General features: G+C 40.3%; 1 protein-coding gene across 3 annotated transcripts; it reads left to right on the top strand.

Moving 5' to 3' along the window:
* Positions 1-14062, top strand: LOC111774296 (zinc finger protein 426-like). Of its 3 annotated transcripts, none has more exons than XR_011441007.1 (5): positions 1-360; positions 7877-7985; positions 8814-8897; positions 10189-11380; positions 12376-14062. XR_011441007.1 is itself a non-coding variant. In XM_070274155.1 (4 exons), exons 1-4 carry the CDS (start codon positions 349-351, stop codon positions 10209-10211), a joined length of 228 nt encoding a protein of 75 aa, XP_070130256.1. In that variant the 5' UTR covers positions 1-348; the 3' UTR covers positions 10212-14062. The 3 variants fall into 3 exon arrangements, 1 of the variants encoding a protein (XP_070130256.1); XR_011441006.1 differs by having other exon boundaries at positions 10189-12072; XM_070274155.1 differs by having other exon boundaries at positions 10189-14062.
* Positions 14063-21625: the final 7563 nt, after the last annotated feature.

Raw genomic sequence — 21625 nt, 5'->3', positions numbered from 1 at the left:
GCCGCTGCGCGCGGGGCAAGTCTTAAAGCGGTTCATGTTGGTCGTCGTCCGGCCCGGATCGGCTTAGGCGAGGCCGGCGTGAAGTAGGGGGAGCGGGCGGAAGAGGGAGTCACGGGACGGGTTTGGCCGGCCGCCCGGGGCCTGCTTAGAGGGGCCTGGTGCGTGCTGCTCGCTTCCGTCGTTCTCCACGAGGAGCCGGATCTGCAGTGGGGTGAGGGCGCTTCTGTGGGGTGGTGTCATCCTCTGTGCTCCTCCCTCCAAGGCTCCACAGCAGCCTTGTGACTTTTCTCCGTGAGGAAGAGGATTTCCGCCTTTCAGATGGGTTGACTCCGGCCCGTAGGAAATCAGATGAAGAGAGAGGTGAGTATTGTTTCTCTTTAGTAGACAGATTTACGGTCTAAATATGCTAACATTTCTGTACAGAAATATGCACACCATAGGCATCTAAAAAAGTACATCATATTTCTACCTGAACATAATGTATCAAAAATAAATAAAGACAAATACTCAGATCAAGTACACAAAACTTCAAAACATGGGCCTCAGAAAAACGGATGTAGGCTTTTTTTCCTCCTAGTTCTGGAATAATTGAACTTCCGGTAAACAGGCTGTTTGCACTAAGTATAGTTTTTCCCACATTTTCTGTTTGAAAAATCTTAAACGTAAATAAAGTGTGAACATCCAGTACAGTGACTGTCCTTTGAAGTAGGTTCACCCATTTTTAGCATTTTGCATGTTTCCTCTCTCTAGACTAATATCCATTTTTTCGTGAATTGAGAAAGTAAGTTGAAAGTAAGTTGCAGACATGATACTTGACCTTTAAATACTTGGCGATGCATCTCCTAAAGATAAACACATTGTGTTTAGAAAACCACGATACCATTATTTTCCAAAAAATGTACAAAATAATGTCAGTTACTACCTACTCTGTGTGAAAAGTAAAATTCTCCACATTGTTCCAAATATGCCTTTGGGTGTGTTTGGATCTAGGATGCAGTCAGGGTTTATATATGGCAAATTTTTATGTCTTTTAGTCTTTTAACCTAGAGCATTGGCTGTTGTTTCTCCATTATATTGACTTTTCGAAGAGTAATACATTCTTTTATATAGTCACACATTTTTATATTTCTTTTTCTTCAGATATAATTGACATAGAACATTACATTAGTTTCAGGTATACAGCATAATGAGTCAATATTTGTATATTTTCTGAAATGATCACTACACATACAATTTTTTTCCCTTGTGGTGGGAACTTCTAAGATCTGCTTTCTTAGCAGCTTTCAAATATACAATACAGTGTTATTAACTATAGTCACTGCTGTACATTACATGTACCCAGGACTTATTTATCTTATAACTGGGAGTTGGTACCTTTTGACCACTTTTACTCATTTCTCCCACCCCCCCCCACCCCGTTTCTGACATTCACTCAACTGTTTATCCAAGAGTTTCAGTCTTTTGTTTGAGTTCCATGTATAAGTGAAATCATATGGTATTTCTCTTTCTCTGACTTATTTCACATAGCATAATACCCTCAAGGTCCATCCATGTTATTGCAAATGGCAAGATTTCCTTCTTTTTCATGGCTGAATAATATATCATTGTGTATATATACCACATTTTCTTTATCCATTCATCCATCAGATGTGAGTTGATATTCATTGTGGTTTTGATTTGCATTTTTCTTATGATGAGTAGTGTTGAGCACCTTTTCATGTACCTGTTGGCCATCTGTATGTCTTCTTTGGACAAATGCTTATGCAGATCCTCTGCCCGTTTTTTAATCAGATTGTTTACTTTGTTGCTATTGAGTTGTATGAACTCTTTATATATTTTGGATATTAACCTCTTAGCAGATATATGATTTTCAGAAATTTTCTCCCATTCTGTAAGTTGCCTTTTCATTTTGTTCATAATTTCCTTTCCGGTGCAGAAGTTTTTTACTTTGATGTAGTCCCACTTCCAAAAAATCATCTCCAAGACCAAAGTCAAAGAGCTTTACTACCTTTGTTTTCTTCTAGGAGTTTTGTGGTTTCAGGTCTTACATTCAAGTTTTTAATCCATTTGTTTATGGTGTAAGATAGTGGTCCAGTTTTATTCTTTTGCATGTAGTTGTCCAGTTTTACCAACGCTATTTATTGAAGAGACTGTCCTTTCCCCATTGTATATTCTTGGCTCCTTTGTCGTAAATTAATTGACCATATATGTGTGGGTTTATTTCTGGGCTCTCTGTTACGTTCCGTTGATCTGTTCATCTGTTTTTGTACCAGTACCATCCTGTTTTGACTACTATAGCTTTGTAATATGGTTTAAATCAGGCAGCATGATGCCTCCAGCTTTGTTCTGGTCTAGAGGCTTCAAAAGATCATTTACAAAACACTTTTTAGGTGATGTTGTATACCTCAAGTTGCATTTCATTGGGAAGACATAGACTTAGATTGTCCTTCAATTAATGATGCCATAGTTGATTGATGAAGGTAGTGATCGCCAGAGACCTCTATTTTACAGGTAGACTTTTCCTTTTGAATAAGAGAGTCATATGTGGGGTGGTATTTTGACACTCATAGTATCTCGTTCCCCCGCAACCTTTCTATCAATTGTTCAAGCGTCTCTGAGTAACCAGCAGTGATCTTCTGTATATGTTGTTTCACATTTTTAGAAGTGCATTTCCAGGGCAGGATTTTAAGGTTGGTCAAAGGACAAGTACATATTTAATTTTTCTGGATATATAAATCCCTTCTGTAAAAATCTTGTGCCATTTGGTAGTTTCTGAATCAACTTCAAAACATGTTGAAAAATCATTCTGGAAAAACACAAGGAACATATCTGAGTTTTAACTGCAAGACACTTGTTTTCAAAATGAATGCTGGTCCACTTTCTTCCTGAGTAAGAATACTCAAATACATTTCAGAAGTACAGTGTTTAGGCTTATATTGTGTTGTTCACAGACATTTTATGTGCTTCCTGTTTAATTTTTGTGTTGTAGTTCTATTTTTTGTGACTTCAGTTTGTGCTTATCCTCCACTGTAACATTTTCGTGGTGAATGGCATTCCTCTGACAATCCACAGATGATCATTGTCATACTCTGATGAGTTATGTGGTGTGCCAAGGACAGGGAAACAATGGCCATCAAAACAGAGATAGTACTGCCACCATGAGGCTTACAGTCTATTTAGGAAGACAGATTTTAGGTGAATACTGGACATATAATGACTTAACATGTGGGGAGAAGATATATTGGGAGGGGTTGTTATCTGGACAGAATAATGGCTTAATAGGAGGGGAGAAGATATATTGGAAAGGGTTGCTTTTTCAGTTGAGAATGAAAGGATGGATATGATTTAGCTAGTCAGGTCGTTGAGCAAGAATGGGGAGGTATAGAGTGAATGAAAACATTGCAGACGAAGAGAACTTCATGAGCAAAATACAAGAGCAGTTGAGAGCTTTAGTGTGTTTCCTAAGCTGAGGAAAGAGAGTTGGCTGAAGCAGAGCAGAACCAGAGAATGATGGGAGGTAAATTGGAGAGCGGGGATGGGACCAAGGGAATTACATACTTTGAACTGTACTCTAAGGCCATGGGAAACTTAAGAAATATTTTAAGAAAGGGAGTAATTTGAATCTACTTACAACTTGAATAGAATTCACAAACTCCTAGTTTGAGAATGGCCTTAAAGAAATGTGAATGTGAAGGTGTGGAGTCAGCATAGAAGATGATGTTGACTAAGTTTTAAAACATAATAGTGGCAACCTACAACTGGATGATTATTATGGGAAAAAAAGTAAATGAAATGACTTGAGAGTTTTATAGAAGGTAAAATTGAGAGAATTTTAATTACTAGATGAAGTTATTCATCTGTTGATTTACTAGAAGACATATAACTAAGGATATAGAGCTTCAACTCTACTCCTCCAGGTGGTACTAGCTTACTATGCAGAGTCATCTGTAAACTAGACTCTTGTCTCAGTCACCTGAGTGTAAGGACCGCCACAGAAAGGTATACACGTGGACTGGAGGTAGTGCAACTGCAGTTGGTGTTGGAAGAACCTTTGCAAGCTGCCATACAGCTTACTTGTACTCACTGTAGTTGCCAGAACTTGATCTCTTAGGAGCCCTTAGAAGCTTTCACGTTGCCTGGTTTCTTCTATTTTGTGTTGTAAGCTATTTTTGCCTGCCTTAATTTTATGTTTTATACCTGTTCCCTTGGATTTTGTATTAGTTGTGAGTCTAGAGGCAACAGCAGATGTTTGTGGTGGGTCTTGAGAATGAGCATTGCTTATAAGGCATCTACTCCAAGTGAAATTATGATGGAGTTCTCAAGCAGAGGAGGACTAGGCTCATCAGAAAGCAAATGGCAAGCTACCTACTTCATGGTAAAGGAGAGTCAGAGTGTCTTGGGTGTTCAAGATTTTGAGTTTCATCTGGGTCCAATTAGATGTCCCCATTTCACGTTCCTACTCATTATTCCCTGATCACTGCCCTCAATTTCACATTAACAACTTCATGAGACTGAATTTTACTGTGGTTGAACAATTTTGTGTTTGATTTTCAGCAGTATCTTCCCCCTGTGACCACAAGAAGTGAGTTTTTAAGAGCTGTCATGGAATCTCTCTGGTCACAGACTTTGATTTGAGCGCCGAGATCGCAGATCTGAGCTTGCCATTTTCTAGGCAACTACACTGAAAAGAACCCAGCCCTCATCACAACCATTATAATCATCGTTATTGCTGTAATTGTTAATCGTAGCATTCACTGGTTCTCCCAAGGCAAGTGCTTCAGTTGGCACTGTATCACAATCAGCCATAGGTAATAGCTTGGCTATTGTAACTCTGTGAATGTCTTTCCCATTGGCAAGGAACTCAGCTCTTTGCTGAAGTTCAAAGGCTTGACCAATCCTATCCCAAAATCTTCTCTTTACTCGTTTGTCTCCAGGGATCACTGTCTTTCTCAAGTCTGTGTACGTCTACATGAAATCAAGATACAGAAATCATACTTTGATTTAAACAGGAGAAGTGTAATATAAAGAGAATTATAACAGATAACCTAGAGTTGATGGACAGTACCTAAGGCAGACCAAAGTTTTAGGGCAGCCCTCTCCCCAAGACTTGACTTCAGATCTTGTTGGAGAAGGTGTCATGGCAGTCCATTGGATGGTGAAGAAGTTTGCTAGGTTGCCAGGGCCAGAGCTAGTCAACAGTCAGAGGGCAAGCAGGAAGGAACCTTCTGGAATGCAGACAAGACATGACTGGTGGATACATGTGGAATAAGTTGGGGTGACACTACGTGTGCAAGACCTAGAGTGCTAAGTATCCATATAAGGAGGCCGTGGGAATCAACTGAGTGGTGTGCAGAGAAGCCGAGGCTGGTGGATGAGTGCTCGGAAGATGACAGTGTTCCTCCCACCCTTACATTCTTAAGGTAGTTAAATACATTTCTGAAAACTGAGATGTACATTGTCTTGTGAACGATTATTTACCTATAATCTATATACACTTGAAGAGCAGTGCAAAGGTTCTCCATTGTCCTTTAAATTGTTCATTTTAAGTTCTCTGGATAAATACCCAGAAGTGGGATCACTGGATCTTATGCTATTTGTATTTTTAATTTTTTGAGAAATCTCCACACTGTCTTGCATAGTGGCTGCACCAGTTTGCATTTGCACCAGCAGTGTGTGAGGGTTCCGTTTTCTCCACATCGTCTCCAACATTTGATGTTTTTTGTCTTGGTAGTTATAGCCATTCTAATAGGAGTATAGTGACTTCTCATTGTCATTTTGATTTGCATTTCCCTAATGATTAGCGATGAACATCCTTTCATGTGTCTGTTGGCCATCTGGATATCTTCTTTGGAAAAATGTCTGTTCATCTCCTCTGCCCATTTTTTGATCAGATGGTTTTTTTGTTATTGAGTTGTATGAGCTCTATATATTTTGGAGATTAACTCCTTGTTAGATATATAATTTGCAAATATTTTTTACCAGTTGGTGCGTTCTCTTTTCATTTTCTTCCTCGTTTCCTTTGCCTTGCAGAAGCTCTTTAGCCTGATGTAGTCCCATTTGTTTATTTTTTTCTTTTGTTTCCCTTGCCCAAATAGACATAGTATTCAAAAAGGTGCCACTAAGACCAATGTCAAATAGTATACTGTCTTTATTTTCCTCCAAGAGTTTTATGGTTTCAGGTCTTACCTTCAAGTCTTTGATCCATTTTGAGTTAGTTTTTGTGTCTGGCGAAAGATAATCTTCTCCTTTCAGTCTTTTTCGTGTGGCTGTCTGGTTTTTGCAGAACCATTTATTGAGGAGACTTTCCTTTCTCCGTTGTATGTTCTTGGCTCCTTCGTCGAAGATTAGCTGTCCATAGATGTGTGGTTTTTTGTTTTTGTTTTTGTTCTTTTTTGAGGAAGATTAGCCCTGGGCTAACATCTGCTGCCAATCCTCCTCTTTTTGCTGAGGAAGACTGGCCCTGAGCTAACATCCGTGCCCATCTTCCTCTACTTTGTATGTGGGATGCCTACCACAGCATGGCTTGCCAAGCAGTGCCATATCCGCACCCCGGATCCGCACCCAGGATCTGGACCGAAGCGGAACATGCGAACTTAACCACTGCGCCACTGGGCCGGCTCCTGGATGTGTGGCTTTGTCTGTGGGCTTTTATTCCTGTTCCATTGATCTCTGTGTCTGTTTTTGTACCAGTACCGTGATGTTTGGGTTACTATAGCTTTGTGATATATTTTGAATTCAGGGATTGTGATGCCTCCAACTTTGTTCTTTTTCTCAAGAGTGCTTTGGCTATTCAAGATCTTTTGTTGTTCCATGTACATTTTAGGATTCTTTATTCTATTTCCATGAAGAATGTCATTGGGATTCTGGTTGGGATTGCATTGAATCTGTAGATTGCTTTAGGTAATATGGACTTTTTAACTATGTTTATCCTTCCAATCCATGAGTATAGAATGTCTTTGCATTTCTTTATATCTTCAGTTTCTTTCAATAATGTCTTATAGTTTTCAGTGTATAGGTCTTTCACCTCCTTGGTTAAATTTATTCCCTAGATAATATATTCTTTTTGTTGTGATTGTAAATGGGATTGTATTCTTGAGTTCTCTTTCTGTTGTTCATTATTAAAGTAGAGAAATGCAAGTGATTTTGTAAGTTGATTTTGTATGCTGCAGTTTTGCTGTAGTTGTTGTTTACTACTACTAAACTATTAGTAGTTTTCTGATGGATTCTTTAGGGCTTTTTATATATAAAATCTTGTTATCTGCAAACAGCGAGAGAAGTGTATTCTACAAAATGGCATGCTCCATCCACCAAACAGACGTGTTTCCTTCTAGATTGACCTGTCTCCAGAGCTTCTTAAAGAAATGTAGCTACTCAAGGATGGAATTCCTGTTGAATTTCCTCACAAAATGGTGCTTCCTATTGGTGATGGATTACTGTCAATAATCTGAGTATTTCCATTATTAGTACCAATATTGACTCTGATGAGAGTGGCTGCATAATTTTTATATTAGTTAATGCAGTGACAGATAGTAAGGAAGATAAGAGTGTGCATTTCTCCAAAGAATTTATTTATTCACCAGCACTTACAAGTGTCTGCGATTTCTCAGGAGCGTCTTGCAAGAGGGAAATAAGATGAGCTTTTAGTCTAGTTGTGGTGAGAGAAGTTCAAGTGTTCCAGGTTCCATTAAAGGTATAACTGAAGGATATAAATGGTGAATGAATTTAGATAGAAGAGTACCTAGGACCATTGCACCCTGGCGGAGATGATGAGAGACCTTGAAACTCTCTATTGCAGTTACATCTCCCATCTTCATTCCCCAGTGAATTTTGGTGGAGATGTCACTTTACTGAAGCCAGCTTATGTATGATGGTTTAGGGTTCTGTGACCTTTGATGAGACATGGCTGTGGACTTTAGTGGACCTTGCTCAGAAAAACCTATACAGAGATGTGATGCTGGAGACCTACAAGAACCTGACCACAGTAGGTAAGGCTGCCATCCTTCCTGTAGCCTCTTATGATATAGGTAAATATTACGTACTTACTATGTTTCTGGATGGGTGATGTGAAATCTGAATACAATGGGAAATAAGAGATACATAGTCTCTGCCCTATTGGGTTTTAATTCAGCATAGTTGCTATAAAAATGTGATTGTATGACTAACAACCTCACCCTCGCTCTGTTAGAAATGTGCATTCTCAGATTCCACTTTGACATAGTGAATGAAACTCTGGCACTGGGGCCTCAGTCATCTGTGTTTTAAGAAACACTGGACAGGATTCTTTCTGATGGACACCGGAGTTTGACAGCCACTGGTGTATGATTTCTCCATGAGAATGAAAATGTCTTTTTTGTACTTTATTTCCTCTTTCAATGAAAGTCTTGGTGTTTTGTAAACATATATATGTCTACCTCTAAAGGGAATTTCAGGGGCCAGAGATCAACGGTCTATTTGGGACACAGAAGGGGGGTTTTTGCATTTTTATCTCATTTGAAATAATTTTACAATATTCATTAGAAATATAAGACCTGGGGACCAGCTCCATGGCCAAGTGGTTAAATTCGCGCACTCCGCTGCGGCGGCCCAGGGTTCAGATCCTGGGCACAGACATGGCATCACTCGTCAGGCCACGTTGAGGTGGCATCCCACATCCCACAGCTAGAAGGACCTGCAACTAAGATATGCAACTGTGTATGGGGCGGGGTTGGGGAGATAAAGCAGAAAAAAAAAAGAAATATAAGACCTGATACTTCCAAGTGTTTATCATGTTTTACAAGAGCCTTGTCCATTAATATATCTTTCCTCCTGGACAGGGTATCAACTGTTCAAACCCAATCTGATCTCTTGGTTGGAACAAGAAGAAGAGTTGAGGACAGTGAAGAAAGGAATCCTCCAAGGTGAGTCATGGTGAAGAACTTCTCTGGTTAATGAATATTTCACCATGTTTGGAATAGTAATGAGGAAACTGTTTAAGATGTTCTTTTTCTCAGATGGCTGAGGTCATTGGTCTCTGAATCTTTGGGACATCTTCAGCTTCACATAAGTTCTTTCTGTACATTTACTCAGAATTTCCTGTGATTTCACCAAATGACTTATTCTGGTTTGGGCGGATTTTTTTGTTTGTGGGGAGGAAGATTGGCCCTGAGCTAATATCCATTGCCAGTCTTACTCTTTTGCTTGAGGAAGATTTGCCCTCAGCTAACATCTGTGCCAGTCTTCCTCTATTTTTTAGGTGGCATGCCACCACAGAACTCTCAGCTGCTGAAGCAGAGAGTGTGAACTTAACCATTGCACAGGCCCCTGGTTGTTTTTTTTTAAGTTTATCTTTTTAATGTATGCTTTTAGTCCAGAGCTTGCTTGCTTGATTTCTCTGATAATATTGTGTCTCTTTTCCAAACATTTTTAATTTTCATAGAATCATTTTTTAATCAACTACTCAATTTTACCTCCATATCTTTATCATCGTTAAATTGTTGACCTAGTCAAACAACTCAATCTGTCATGGTTTTTCTCTTTTCACCACGGTTAATTTGTAAATAATACAAATGAGTCTTTTTGTTTTTAATTCCTTTAACCTACCATTTCTTTTTGCAAACTTTTGCATTTGTTGATCTCTTTTACTTTAGAATGGAAAATGCAACTTAAAACCAAAGAGTCCACAGTTTCTCCACAGGATATTTTAGTGGAAAAAAACATCCAATAGGATAGAAATGGTAAGATCAGTAAGTTTGAAAAGAAATATTTCTTTTCCACATTCAGGAAAGGCTAGGAATTTCATTCGATAGAAGATCGGCACAAATGATAGATATTTGAGATAAGTGGCATTCTCCTGAGAGAGCAATGTCTCTGGCGAGATATTGTGAATATGGTGAATTTGGGGAAAACCTAAGTTGAAACTTATTGATTGATAATTTGCACAAGTACTCATTCCTGCATATGTAACTAAACATTGGGTTTTTAAAACTTTTCCATGGAACTGTGCAGCAGTCTTTTATGATCAGAATTGATCGCACATCATTTGGGCAGGAGTTTATCATTCAACTTGAAAGAAATCAACAGAGTAGTAACTTGTATGAATGTAATGAAAATGGTAAACATCAAATCACCATTGTAATGATGTGTTAATTTTTAGATGGATAAGATCAATTAATGATTCTGAGAAGTCTTTTAATCCTCGTTCATCAACAGGAAAGAAGCCACAATGGATGTGAACTCTGTGATTGTAAGGAATGTGGAAAACACGTCAGTGAACATTCATGCTTCAAGACACCCAGGAGAACTCAAAATGGAAAGAACACTTATGTGGGTAGTCAGTATGGAAAAAACTTCCTTACTCTGCACAAGAAAACCTCTACTGGAGAGAAACTTTCTGTGTTCAATCAGTCTGGAAAAACTGTCAGCCTGACTCCAAATATTGTGTCCTGGAAAACTAGCATGCAAGGGAAAGGCTTTGAATGCAGTGACAGTCAGAAAGCCTTTGTTAATCAGTCTTCCTTTCAGGCACAAATGAGAAGTCACAATAGAGAAAAACTGATAAGTATGGAAGGAATGTGAGACAGCTTTTATATACTCCACAAGCCTTGGTTTATGTGTACAAACTCACACTGCTAAGAAAGATTACATATGTAAGGAGTGTGGGAAAGCCTACACTACGTGCTCAAGCCTTACTAGACATATAAAAACTCATATTGGAGAGAAGCCTTTTGAATGTAATATGTGTGGGAAAGCATTTGCTACTTCTTCATACTTTACCATTCACTTGTGTTCTCACACTGGAGAGAAACCTTGTGAGTGTAGGAAATGCAGGAAAGCCTTCACTTTTAAGTCAAATTTAAGCCAACATGTAAGAATTCATACTGGAGAGAAACTCTATAAATGCAATGAATGTTGGAAAGCCTTCATTAGGCGTTCAGACTTAACTAGACATAAACAAATTCACTCTGGAGAGAAATCCTATGAATGCAACAAATGTGGGAAAACCTTCAATATATATTCAGACTTAACTGAACATAAACGAATTCACACTGGAGAGAAACCCTATGAATGCAACAATTGTGGGAAAGCCTTTATTAGGCATTCTCTCTTAACATAAATGGATTCACACTGGAGAGAAACCCTATGAATGTATGAAATGTGGGAAAACCTTCAGTGTTTCCTCAAACCTAACTGCACTTGCAAGAATTCACGCTGGAGAGAAACCCCATAAATGTAAGCAGTGTGGGAAAGCCTATACTTTTTTGACAAGCCTAAGGAGACATCTAAGTATTCATGCTGGAGAGAAACCTTTGAATGTAGTGAGTGTGGGAAATTCTTTACTCCTTCCTCATATCTGAGTACACATTTGAGAAGTCACACTGGAGAGAAGCCGTTTGAGTCTAAGGTATGTGGAAAAGCATATTTATATGCCTCAACATTTTGCATCCATTTGTGAACTTACACTGGAGAGAAACCCTGTGAATGTAAGCACTGCAGAAAAGCCTTCGCTATTTCCTCAAGACTAAGCAAATGTAAGAATTCACACTGGAGAGAAACCCTATCAGTGTAAGGAATGTGGGAAAGACTTCACTTGGTCCTTGATCCTTAGTAAACATGTAGGAACTCACAATGGAGAGAAGCCCTGTGAATGTGAGAATGTGGAAAAGCCTACAAGTGTCCATATTTGCTTTGAATACATGAAAGAACACTAATTAGATGCCTCAGGAACTTAAGCAATGTGGCAAAGCAATCAGAATCTGCTACTATACAGCATGTAAGAATTCATGCTGAAGCCATTAAATGTAAGAAACATGTAGTGCTCTAGCGTATAGGGTGGATCTATAGATGTGTTTTGAACATGTGCCATTCTGCCCTGATCACTTTTGGGAATGGTATAGCAATCCCCTGATAGCAATGCTAAACCAGCAGAGTTTCTACATCTTCCATGTTGCAGCCTGGCCAAAAGTGTGACTGCCAGATTCAGAGTTACCTGGATTCTGTTGTTGTATTGTCCTGGTCTAAGATGGTGAGCGTAGTGACTGCTTCAATCAGTTCACTACTCACAGAGTCCATCTACAGTGCCTCATGCCACCCAAGGTGGGGGATATAATATGTCTCTGTAAATTATCTGGGAATGTTTTTGTTCCTTTCTCACACCTGCTCCTTTTGGATAAAAGGTCAGGGTCAAGCAAGGGAAGAGTTTAGAAAAAGTGAGGTTTTACCTACTATTGGGAGACACCCTGATTTCATACCTGGGTGGGAAAACAACCACCTTAGCACCTGGCGGGGGGGGGGGGGTTTAACCTTAAGTTGTGCACAAAGAGGGTGAGAACAATGAACGTTCTTTCATCTTTGTATCTAGCACCACAGCATGGCGTAACAATTGTGTTATCTTTCCAGCTCAAAGAAGAGCTGCTGCTAGTGATATGACCTGCTTCTGTGTTTGTCATTCCATCCATACGCTGTGAAAATGGAGAAACTCGTGCAAATATGGCTAGTCCTGATACTCTGCTGTGTATGATGCCATCACTGACATTTCCTGATTGTGAATCTTGGTCACAGACACAGACCAGCACAACCTCATTGCAGCATCAGTGATACAAATTCATATAGTTCTGATGCTTGAGCAGCTGTGGGTTACATCATGGATGTCCATTAATGCTGCAGCTGCTTCCTGAGAATTTCTTGAGGCTTAATCAAACCATTGTAATGATAGTCCAAATCAAGCTTAGCAAATCCTGAACAGGAAGTATCTGTGCGCCTTCTATCTTGCTCCTACTCGTCTTTTTGAATATGCAACAATACCTTGACCACTCTTCCCCGTGGCCATTTCTTTGGGCTGGGGGGCGGGGAGGGGGGACATTGGTGAGAAAGATTGATCCTGAGCCAACATCTGTTGCCAATTTTCCTCTTTTTGCCTGAGGAAGATTGTCTCTAAGCTAACATCTGTGCCCCTTGGCCATTTCTTGCAAGTGTTTGCAGTGAGGAACACAATTGTAGGGAGATCATCTCTCCCATTGAGATGAAGAGGAGACTTGCTTACTACCTGAAGTAAACTAGGTTCCACAACCTCAGCCTTCCTCTTCTGTAACACAGCCCAGTGTGCAGACATCCATATGGCCCTTTGTGTCTGAGAGACATGCTGCCGAAGAAATGAAAACACGAACACAGGTTGCTGTGTAGTCTCTCGAGTTCCTCGAGCTCTTTATTCTTATAGCCCCTAAACAAAGCCACCCTTTTGCCAAAGCAGTGAGTCAGCGACCTAAGCCTGTGCAAGCATCCCACAATAATGACCTTTCCCCTACCCATCTGTTCATAGGTTCCTTCATAATGTTTCAAACTCCCAAGGTCCCAGGCTTGCTCCTTTTGAGGAGCTGATAAAACATTCTTGTTTGCAAGCAATGTTTTCCCTGGGGCCTTGTGAGTTCACCAGGCAGAACATTCTGTTTGCAGAAAAGTCCAGCCAGTCTTGTGGATGCCTCGCGTGCAAGAACAACCACATTTCAAGCCAGGTCTCCTTCAGAGACATAGGGACAAAGGTGACCAGTATGAACATGCTGATGTTCATGCGTTGGCTGTTCATGAGTTAAATATCTGTCTCTGACTTCAGTGTCTCGGGTCCTCTGCCAACATTCATGAAATAGTGAACAGTTAATACCTTGGAAGAAGGGAGTGATCAAACTACAGGTCCAACAGTTTTGGTGATGAGAATGGCATGTTGATAGAGACGTGACTTTCTGGAAGAACAATAGTGCCAGGCTGGGTATGAAGACATAAGGGTATCTGCAACCCAGTCATGAAATCTCCTCCCCCAGAGGTTTCCGCTTGATATGGACGAGCAGGGTGGGAAATGGATCCCCAGTGTCCTACTTCGTAATGAAGCTCGTCAACAAGTACGTCAATAACTATATCAGTTTTCCTTACTTTCTTAGTCTACTGTACCCTTAATTTTTAAATGTCTTATACATACTTAATGTGGAATTTTAAAATATCTAGGTATCTGAAATTGTCTTTAAAATCCTTTTTTTTTTTGACCTGGAACATTGTCCATAATGTAATTACTAATAAATTTGGATTTATGTCTAGCTTGTAATTTTGTTTTCAGTATTTAACTTGTTTTTCTTCCCTCTCTGCTCTTATTTTTTTCATGTAAATGAATTTACTCTTGATGGTTGAAATTTATGTAATCCATAATTTATGCAATCCAGTTATTTTAGTTGCTACCCTAAAATCCATTAAGGTTTTTCATTTAATTCTGAATTAACACCTTTTCTCTCCTACAAAGTGTACTGGGACTTATGAATCCACTAACGGCTATTATTCAGCCTCTGAGCAGCACACTGGCAGAGAGACTTAGAAATAAGTCCATAGTCAGAGGAGCCTCTAAGCAGGTCCAGGTGCAAGATGAGCAGGTCCCGGACCCTGAGAGGTGGGAGAGCTTCCCCTTCTTGTGAGAGGCTATGTGACAGGGACACATATGCCCCTGTGGAGAAGTGCTCAGTGTCATCGAACACTTAACAGAATGTGCTATCTTATGATGAAAATTGGCCACTTCCTTAAGGGGACACACAGATGGAGATTGCATGATTGCCCTGCTGAGGACAAAACTTAGTAATGACGGTCGGGACAGCTGCTGTTATTCTTCAGCTTTGCCTGGATCATACCGGCTTCACATTAGCCTTTTATATCCCTGAAGAATTTTCTCCTGATGGGCTCCCTCAGTCCCCAGTGGTGCCGTCTATTGGGTTTCCCATTGGCATTGTTCCCTGGTCTTTTGGGGGCCACTGCAGTGACTGCAGCTCTGGTCATTTCTTCTCTCATTGCCCAGACTTATGTTCCTCCCAGCTTTTCTCCCTCCTTGATTCCTCTGCTACTTCTCACATAAAGGGTGTGCATCCTGGGGAGAGGGATATCACCAAAGAAGTGATTGTCTCTGAGCAGTGTGTCTGTCCACAGGATAGAACAGCAGAAAAGTGTCCCTTTAATACAAGAGCCTTGAGGTGAGCCTGAATGTTCTTTAAAAGTGAGGATCAGCCTGCATTTGTGTTCAGAGAAAGAGGAGATATTTCATTTCGATCTTTGGGCTTCTGAGCCAGTTAACTTCTCACCCATTGGAACATACCACCTTTCACCATAACCCCTTCGTGGGAAATGGAATTGCTTCCATCAGCGAGATCAGTTTCATCATTCTTTCCTCAAGGTGACAGAAAAGGTAACGCGACAGTTGGGGGCTTTACTTCTGCCTCAGTATTGCACGTCTTTCCTCTAGAGCAAATCCCAGAGTTGTTGGTCAAAAAATGTGTTTAGGTGCCCATTCCCTTCATGAATATTGGTCTTTGTTCATCCCATGATGACTCTTGGGGCTCCAGGTCCCCGGGCTACTTCGAAGACCCATGTGACCCCTCCCTCCACTGTGCAGATTGGAGGTGAAATTTCTGCAAGGGTGGCTCCCAGAGATACTTAGCTACCTTCAGCTGGGTAGATAGACACTATATTGTGTGGGCTTCTTCCTTGAAGCACTTCTCACTGGCTGATTTGTATCAAAGCCAATCTTCCTTCAGCAGTCATTGGCCTTCAGTGACATCCTAGCTGTCCCTGTGTGAGCCACCTGCCAGAGCCTGCCTAGTCAATAGCAGAGCATTCCTGTTTTTGAATGGCTGTGGCAGCTGTACTCATAAGGCCACTAACCTCCCTGTGTTCAGGGGTGACACAACATGTGGGTGTTTAAAAGTACTGTTTTGTGTTAGTTGTTGTATTCTCTTAAATGCTGGCAGAGCAGTTGGATTTTTTATTCTCATTTTTTACCATGCTATATTCCTCGGTTCAAGATGTGAATTTAGTAGTAATTTTTAAATCTACCATTTTACAATCTGGCTTTTTATTTGCAAGTTGATTTATAATGTGTTTGAATAAACAGCTCAGATGTATAAATTTAATATTATTAATAAAATCTCAAGCACTTTAAGGTCTTTGTACCTATGGGTGGGTATTTTATTGAACTTGACTTTTATGAGGGCCAGTTTTGAATTTCTTTTTCCCCAGATCTGTGATTTGGGGAGGCTCCATTAAATACTAATAATAATCCTCCACTTGCAATTTTTATTGCAATAAGTTATATATCAGATAAAAATTACTCGTTTAACCTTTTTAACTGCAGCTCAGTGGCATTAAATACACTCGTTGTGCAACCGTCAGCATCATCAATCTCCAGAACTTTTTCATCACCCCAAATTGATAGTTGGTACTTACTAAACACTAACTCGCCATAGCCTTTTTCTATAGCCCCTTGAAACCACTATTCTACTTTCTGTCTCTCTGTTTATGAAGTAGACTCCTCGAGTTATGTTGTAAAGGTGGGATCAGCCTTTGTGTCTGGCTTATTTCACATAGCAGAATGTCGTCAAGGTTCACCCATATTTTAGCATGTACAGAATTTTATTCTTTATTAAGAACAAAATAGTCCATTGTGTGTATATGCATTTTGTGTATCCGTTCATCCATTGATGGACAGTTGGGTGCCTTCCACTTTTTGGGTGCTGTGAATAGTGTGGGTATGCATATGTCTTTTTGAATTTCCCCCGTTTGATTTTTTTGGGTGAAACTCAGGGAAAATTGCTAGATATTATGGTGATCCTGTTTCCCCCATTCACTTTTAAATTTTACTTTATCTGGACAGGTGTTTTTCATACAGATTTTGGGAAAATGCACAAACTGGGGAGACTTTGATATATGGAAAGCCCCTAGTTCGGGTATCAAGATGTAGCAGTAGCAGCTGTTGCACCAGTGCACTTTATGCTTTTGTCGTCCTCTTCCACTAGATGGGTATTTAATTATTTCCCCTGCAGGGTTCTGTACTACATCTAGCAACCTAAGATCCAGTTATTTTGCTATATGTAGGTTCCTTAATTTTGAGAAAGACCTCAGTTGTCTGTTAGTCAAGAATCACGGGTGCCAATGATCAAGGCTCGATGTCAGATGCTAGGGGAACATTGGTAACCAAAAGATACATAACGCTGCCCATGATATGCAAAAATTCTCCTCAAGAAGCAGGTCCTACCGTTAGATAACATAAGACTAAGTCAAAAATCATTTCTAGAGAGAGAGTTAGTTCAGATAAAAGACACAGAGTCTTCAGCATACAAAAGGGTGAAATGTGAATCCATCTAAAAATATTGATACAAAATATGTAAAGCTATGCTTGACAGAAATACAAGGACAAATAGACTCTAAGTCCACAATTCCAGTGGGAGATTTAAACGTCTTTCTCCCCTATTGTTTCTCTAAACAATAGAGAAAAATCAGGTAAAACATAGATTTGAAAATGAGCAAACTGCCTAATATATGTATACAGAATATCTGGTACTTGAAATCAGAAAGTGCTTGTCTGTGGAAGAGATGGAATGGACTAGAAGGGGCAAGAGGGCTTTTGGGGAAGATGAATATGTTATGTAGCTTGTTTAGGCTGATTACACAAGTGCGCAATTTTCAAGTCATTTACTGAACACTTAAGGTGTGTATTTGTGTGTTAATTGTATCACAATAAAAAAAAATCTATGCAGTTGCTACAAATCTAAACAAATTTGTTGGCCCCATCAGCACAAAGTCCCCCAGTTTGAGAATTGTAGTGTTAAATAAAATCTCAACTAGGAAATAGCTCTTTTTTTCTGTGACCACATGTGGTTTCAGGGTAACAAAGACAATGGTAGACAAAAGACACATAATGCTGCCACGACAAGCAAAAACTCTCCAAAAGAAAGCAGATCCTAGTGTCAGACAGCGTAGACTTTATGCATAGGATTTTAGGCCTCTCAATTATGGGGTCGTTGTGAGGCTGTTTGGTTTATGGATAATGAACCATGGAACTTTCTGTGTTCGCCATTAGAATACCATTGTGTAGATTACCATTTAGGCTAGTCTTCTGTTTTTGATTTATTAAAGAGTGCGATTTATATTAAAGAAAAAGAATTGAGCTTTAAATCACATAAGGTTAAGAGATGTAAAATAAATGAACATGAAGGAAATCTGAAGAATAAATTAATACAAAGCAAAGCAAAGGAACTGATAATGTGCAAAGGTGTTTCTCTGAAGAGATACTTATCTGAAGAGAACAATAAAATACACAGATGTTGGATAAAGTCTGATTTGGCATTTCCCCTCTGAAAAGGGGATGGGGAGAGAGCAGACCTGTTTCATTTGAGTGTTCCCAATTAAGACTCTCTTGAAGTTGCCCATACTTGCAATGTATTCAGAGATTTTTTTGGTAAAAATCTTGACATTGTTTCTAATTTTTTGTGTTCAAAGTTGGAATAGCCAATGATTATTGTTTCCATTTTCTGCCATTATCTTCCCCAGAATATTTTTGCCAGTGTGGGTATATATAGGACTCCTTAATTTCCTTCCTTCCTGATTTTTCCCACATTGTTTTGGGCCTGATATATTAATCATTGGTTTATTATCTACCTACTTCCATAGGAATATTGGATCTTCAAGGCATCAGACGTTTTCTGTATACATTACTTATATTTTCTCACTTCCTAACACAGGGACAGAACTTAATTATTTGCTGAAAGGATAAAGGACAAACTAGAGATAAGAACTTTAAAGAAGATACAGGGCTCCATACACCTTCAAGGGAAAGTAAACTGTGTCAAATGAATACAATATTTCATTTTTCCACTCTTCTTATTGCCCAGCAGTAGTTTAGAAACATAAGGTGGGAGCACGCCCAGTGGCACAGTGGTTAAGCACACATGTTCTGCTTCCACGGCCCAGGGTTCACCGGTTCAGATCCCAGGTGTGGACATGGCACGGCTTGGCAAGCCATGCTGTGGTAGGGGTTCCACATATAGAGTAGAGGAAGATGGGCACGGATGTTAGCTCAGGGCCAGTCTTCCTCAGCAAAAAGAGGAGGATTGGCAGCAGATGTTAGCACAGGGCTAATCCTGAAGAAGGAAAAAAAAAAAGAAACATAACGTGTTTTCTAGAGTTTAAAAATTTTCTGTAACCACAATAAACCAAAAGAGAACTCAGGTCAACTTTAATAATAAATTTTCTTTAATGCAACATATCCAAAATATTTCAATATTGTAAGGAGTTTAAAAATTGAGATATTTAAATTCTTTATATTAAGTCTTCAGAACTTCGCTGGCTACTGTATTTTCAGCAGATGTAATTGATTTGTCTTTAGATCTCATAAAATTATAGTTGAAAAGGTAGTTTCCAATACCCGGAAGATTTCCAGTAACTGTCTACCCAGAAGTGGAAGCTCAGGAGCCCAGGTGCAGATTTTGCCATGGGTCTGTGTAGCATGAGGAGTCATCACATGGCCCTCCAGAACAGCCCTGCAACCCAGTGCCCCAGGAGTCACCATGGGGTGAACACAGAACATCATCAGTGAGGGGTGTGGTTTTCTGAACATGTTCACTGACCAAATGGTTTACAAGCTCAAAGTCAAACATCTCACCTCCCCTTTTTGCACACAAATGCAAGGTGACCCTCCTCTACACCTCATTTCTAAAGACATCTGGCCTCAGTTTAAGGCTCTTACAACAAAGCATTGTGTTTCAGAGGGTATCTCCTTTGCAAAGACATTTCCTGGATGCTGTAATTCCCTCTGATATTTCCCCCACCCACTGGCCACCCTTTAATGAGAAGTACCAGAGCAGTCAGGGAGGGAGAAAAGGTGTGAGAAAGGTTGCTGTGATAGAGGATGATGAGGGCTAAAAGTGAAAGGCCAGAGCAGTAGGTACTTGAGTGGTCCCCACAATGTCAGGGCCAAGGGGAAACCCAATAAATGGCACCTGTCAGGGAATGAGGAGACAGCACTGACAAGGACTTCTGGGAGAAGAGGTCAATGTGAAAGCTGTATGCCCAAGGCCAAACTGTGGAATGGTGCTGGGAGCCGTGGCTACATCATTTGATCGGCTGTTTGACAGGGTCCAGCCGATTAACGCCGAGGGGTGCAGGGTCGCCCCTTGGTGAAGAATAACTGGCCAGCCCCTCACATAGTTCTGAAACCTGTGCTGCTTCTAATTGCCCTTCATTCCTTTTCCTTTCTTAACCTCCAGTTTTCACTCCTTTGGGTGGCTGCTTGGGAGGCACTACCTCCCGGGAAAATTAGGTATAGTAAGAGAATGTGACCTCCTGCAGGTAACTTTCAAGATATTTTTCAGTTAATTATTGGAGGAGCACACAGTCCCATTTGAGACAAGCAGAAAGGAATCCTGCCCAGATAAGATGTCGAATTAGGTTTATGGCCTCCCTCTGGTTAATGTTTCCTACTCCCTCCAGTTCTTTGTCTAAATATATATGCATCGTCCTTCTAAGTTTGCTGGTCAAATGGATGATCAAGAAGTATCTACATATTATTCTTGACCTTCTGCTTTCTGTTAAAATGTTGTAGAGGTTGTCTCCTAAAAGCCATAAATAATAAATAATTGATGGGTAGAAGGGCCGAGGGGTGCAGGGATGCCCCTCGGTGAAGAATGGCTGGCCGACACCCCTGATATTTTCCGAATTATATGCATGCTTTCTATCAAGGTTATGTCTATACTTATTTCTGTTTTTTATTCTTGAAGATATATAGTTTAACTTAGCTTTTCAGCCCTTCACTTTACTAACAAAATGATACTTTCTCCGGCAGTGTGCTCAAGGGACTGTTAGCTCCACAATCTAAAAGACAAAGGAATGCTTTCACCCCCTAAAGGGCGCGAAAATGTAAAGATGTTTAACTGCCGCTGAGAATGCAGATAGCCCTGGGGATAAGACACCCTGGAGTCGCCTTTTGTTCCCATTAACCATCTACACTAATGGCGTAAATGATTGAGGGAGGCAGGTATGGCTCCACCAGGATGTAACCAGACAGACTGCTGTCCTGTCCGGAGGCCTGGACCTTCTCTCTTTGATTTAACTTTACCATGAATCACAACAGATGCCTAGGTACCTATCTCCTTTAGCTTAGAGACAACAAACACTAGTTAATTGCAGAGAAGACTACCATTAACCTTATGCTCTATAGAATAGAATGCTAATAAATATTCTTGTGCTCGTTTTTTACTTCCTTATCTCTCTGAGAATATTTGTAGAACTATTTCTGTACTAATCCTGAAAAATATATAAACGACACTTGTGCACAGTAAAGTTGGACTTGCTAACACCAACCCAAGTCTCACATCCTCTTTATTTCCCCTCCCTCGTTTTTCGCCGACGCCGTCTCTCCCGCGGGAACCTGGACTCTGCCGAGGCTGGACCCCAGCAGAATGGTCCCCATTCCCATTTGTTTTGTTGTGGATTAAGGCTGCCCCAGCTAGAGAAGCCCAAGGTGACCTGGCCTACATGCCAAACTATATGACCCAGTGGACTTTTTTTATGGTATGAATTAGGACTGCCCCAGGGAGAGAAGCCCGGGGCATCCTCACCTACATGCCGATCTATATGGCCAGATTCGTATCTAAAGTTATATGACCGCACAATAACCAGACCCCATCTGCACTGAAATCATTTAATGACTTTTTACATCATCTTTTCTTTTTTTCCAGTAAAAATAAGTCACGTACCCATGCCTTATAAAATTAGCCCTAACCCTCAACTCGGGGCAGCAGCAGGAGCTCTGACTGCCCGTGGGTCCTGTCCCCACGCACCAGCTCTGACT

Source organism: Equus caballus, chromosome 7 (genome assembly GCF_041296265.1).
Source record: "Equus caballus isolate H_3958 breed thoroughbred chromosome 7, TB-T2T, whole genome shotgun sequence".
Lineage (NCBI taxonomy): Eukaryota > Metazoa > Chordata > Mammalia > Perissodactyla > Equidae > Equus > Equus caballus.
The sequence above is the reverse complement of the archived record's forward strand: the minus strand, read 5'-3'. Positions and strand labels throughout refer to the sequence as shown.

Bases quoted from the DNA above. Each gene is read 5' to 3' on its own strand.
- LOC111774296 (XM_070274155.1), top strand. The intron at 7,986-8,813 runs GTAAGGCTGCCA...CCTCCTGGACAG, and splicing joins CAAGAACCTGACCACAGTAG to GGTATCAACTGTTCAAACCC. The intron at 8,898-10,188 runs GTGAGTCATGGT...GTTCATCAACAG, and splicing joins GAAGAAAGGAATCCTCCAAG to GAAAGAAGCCACAATGGATG.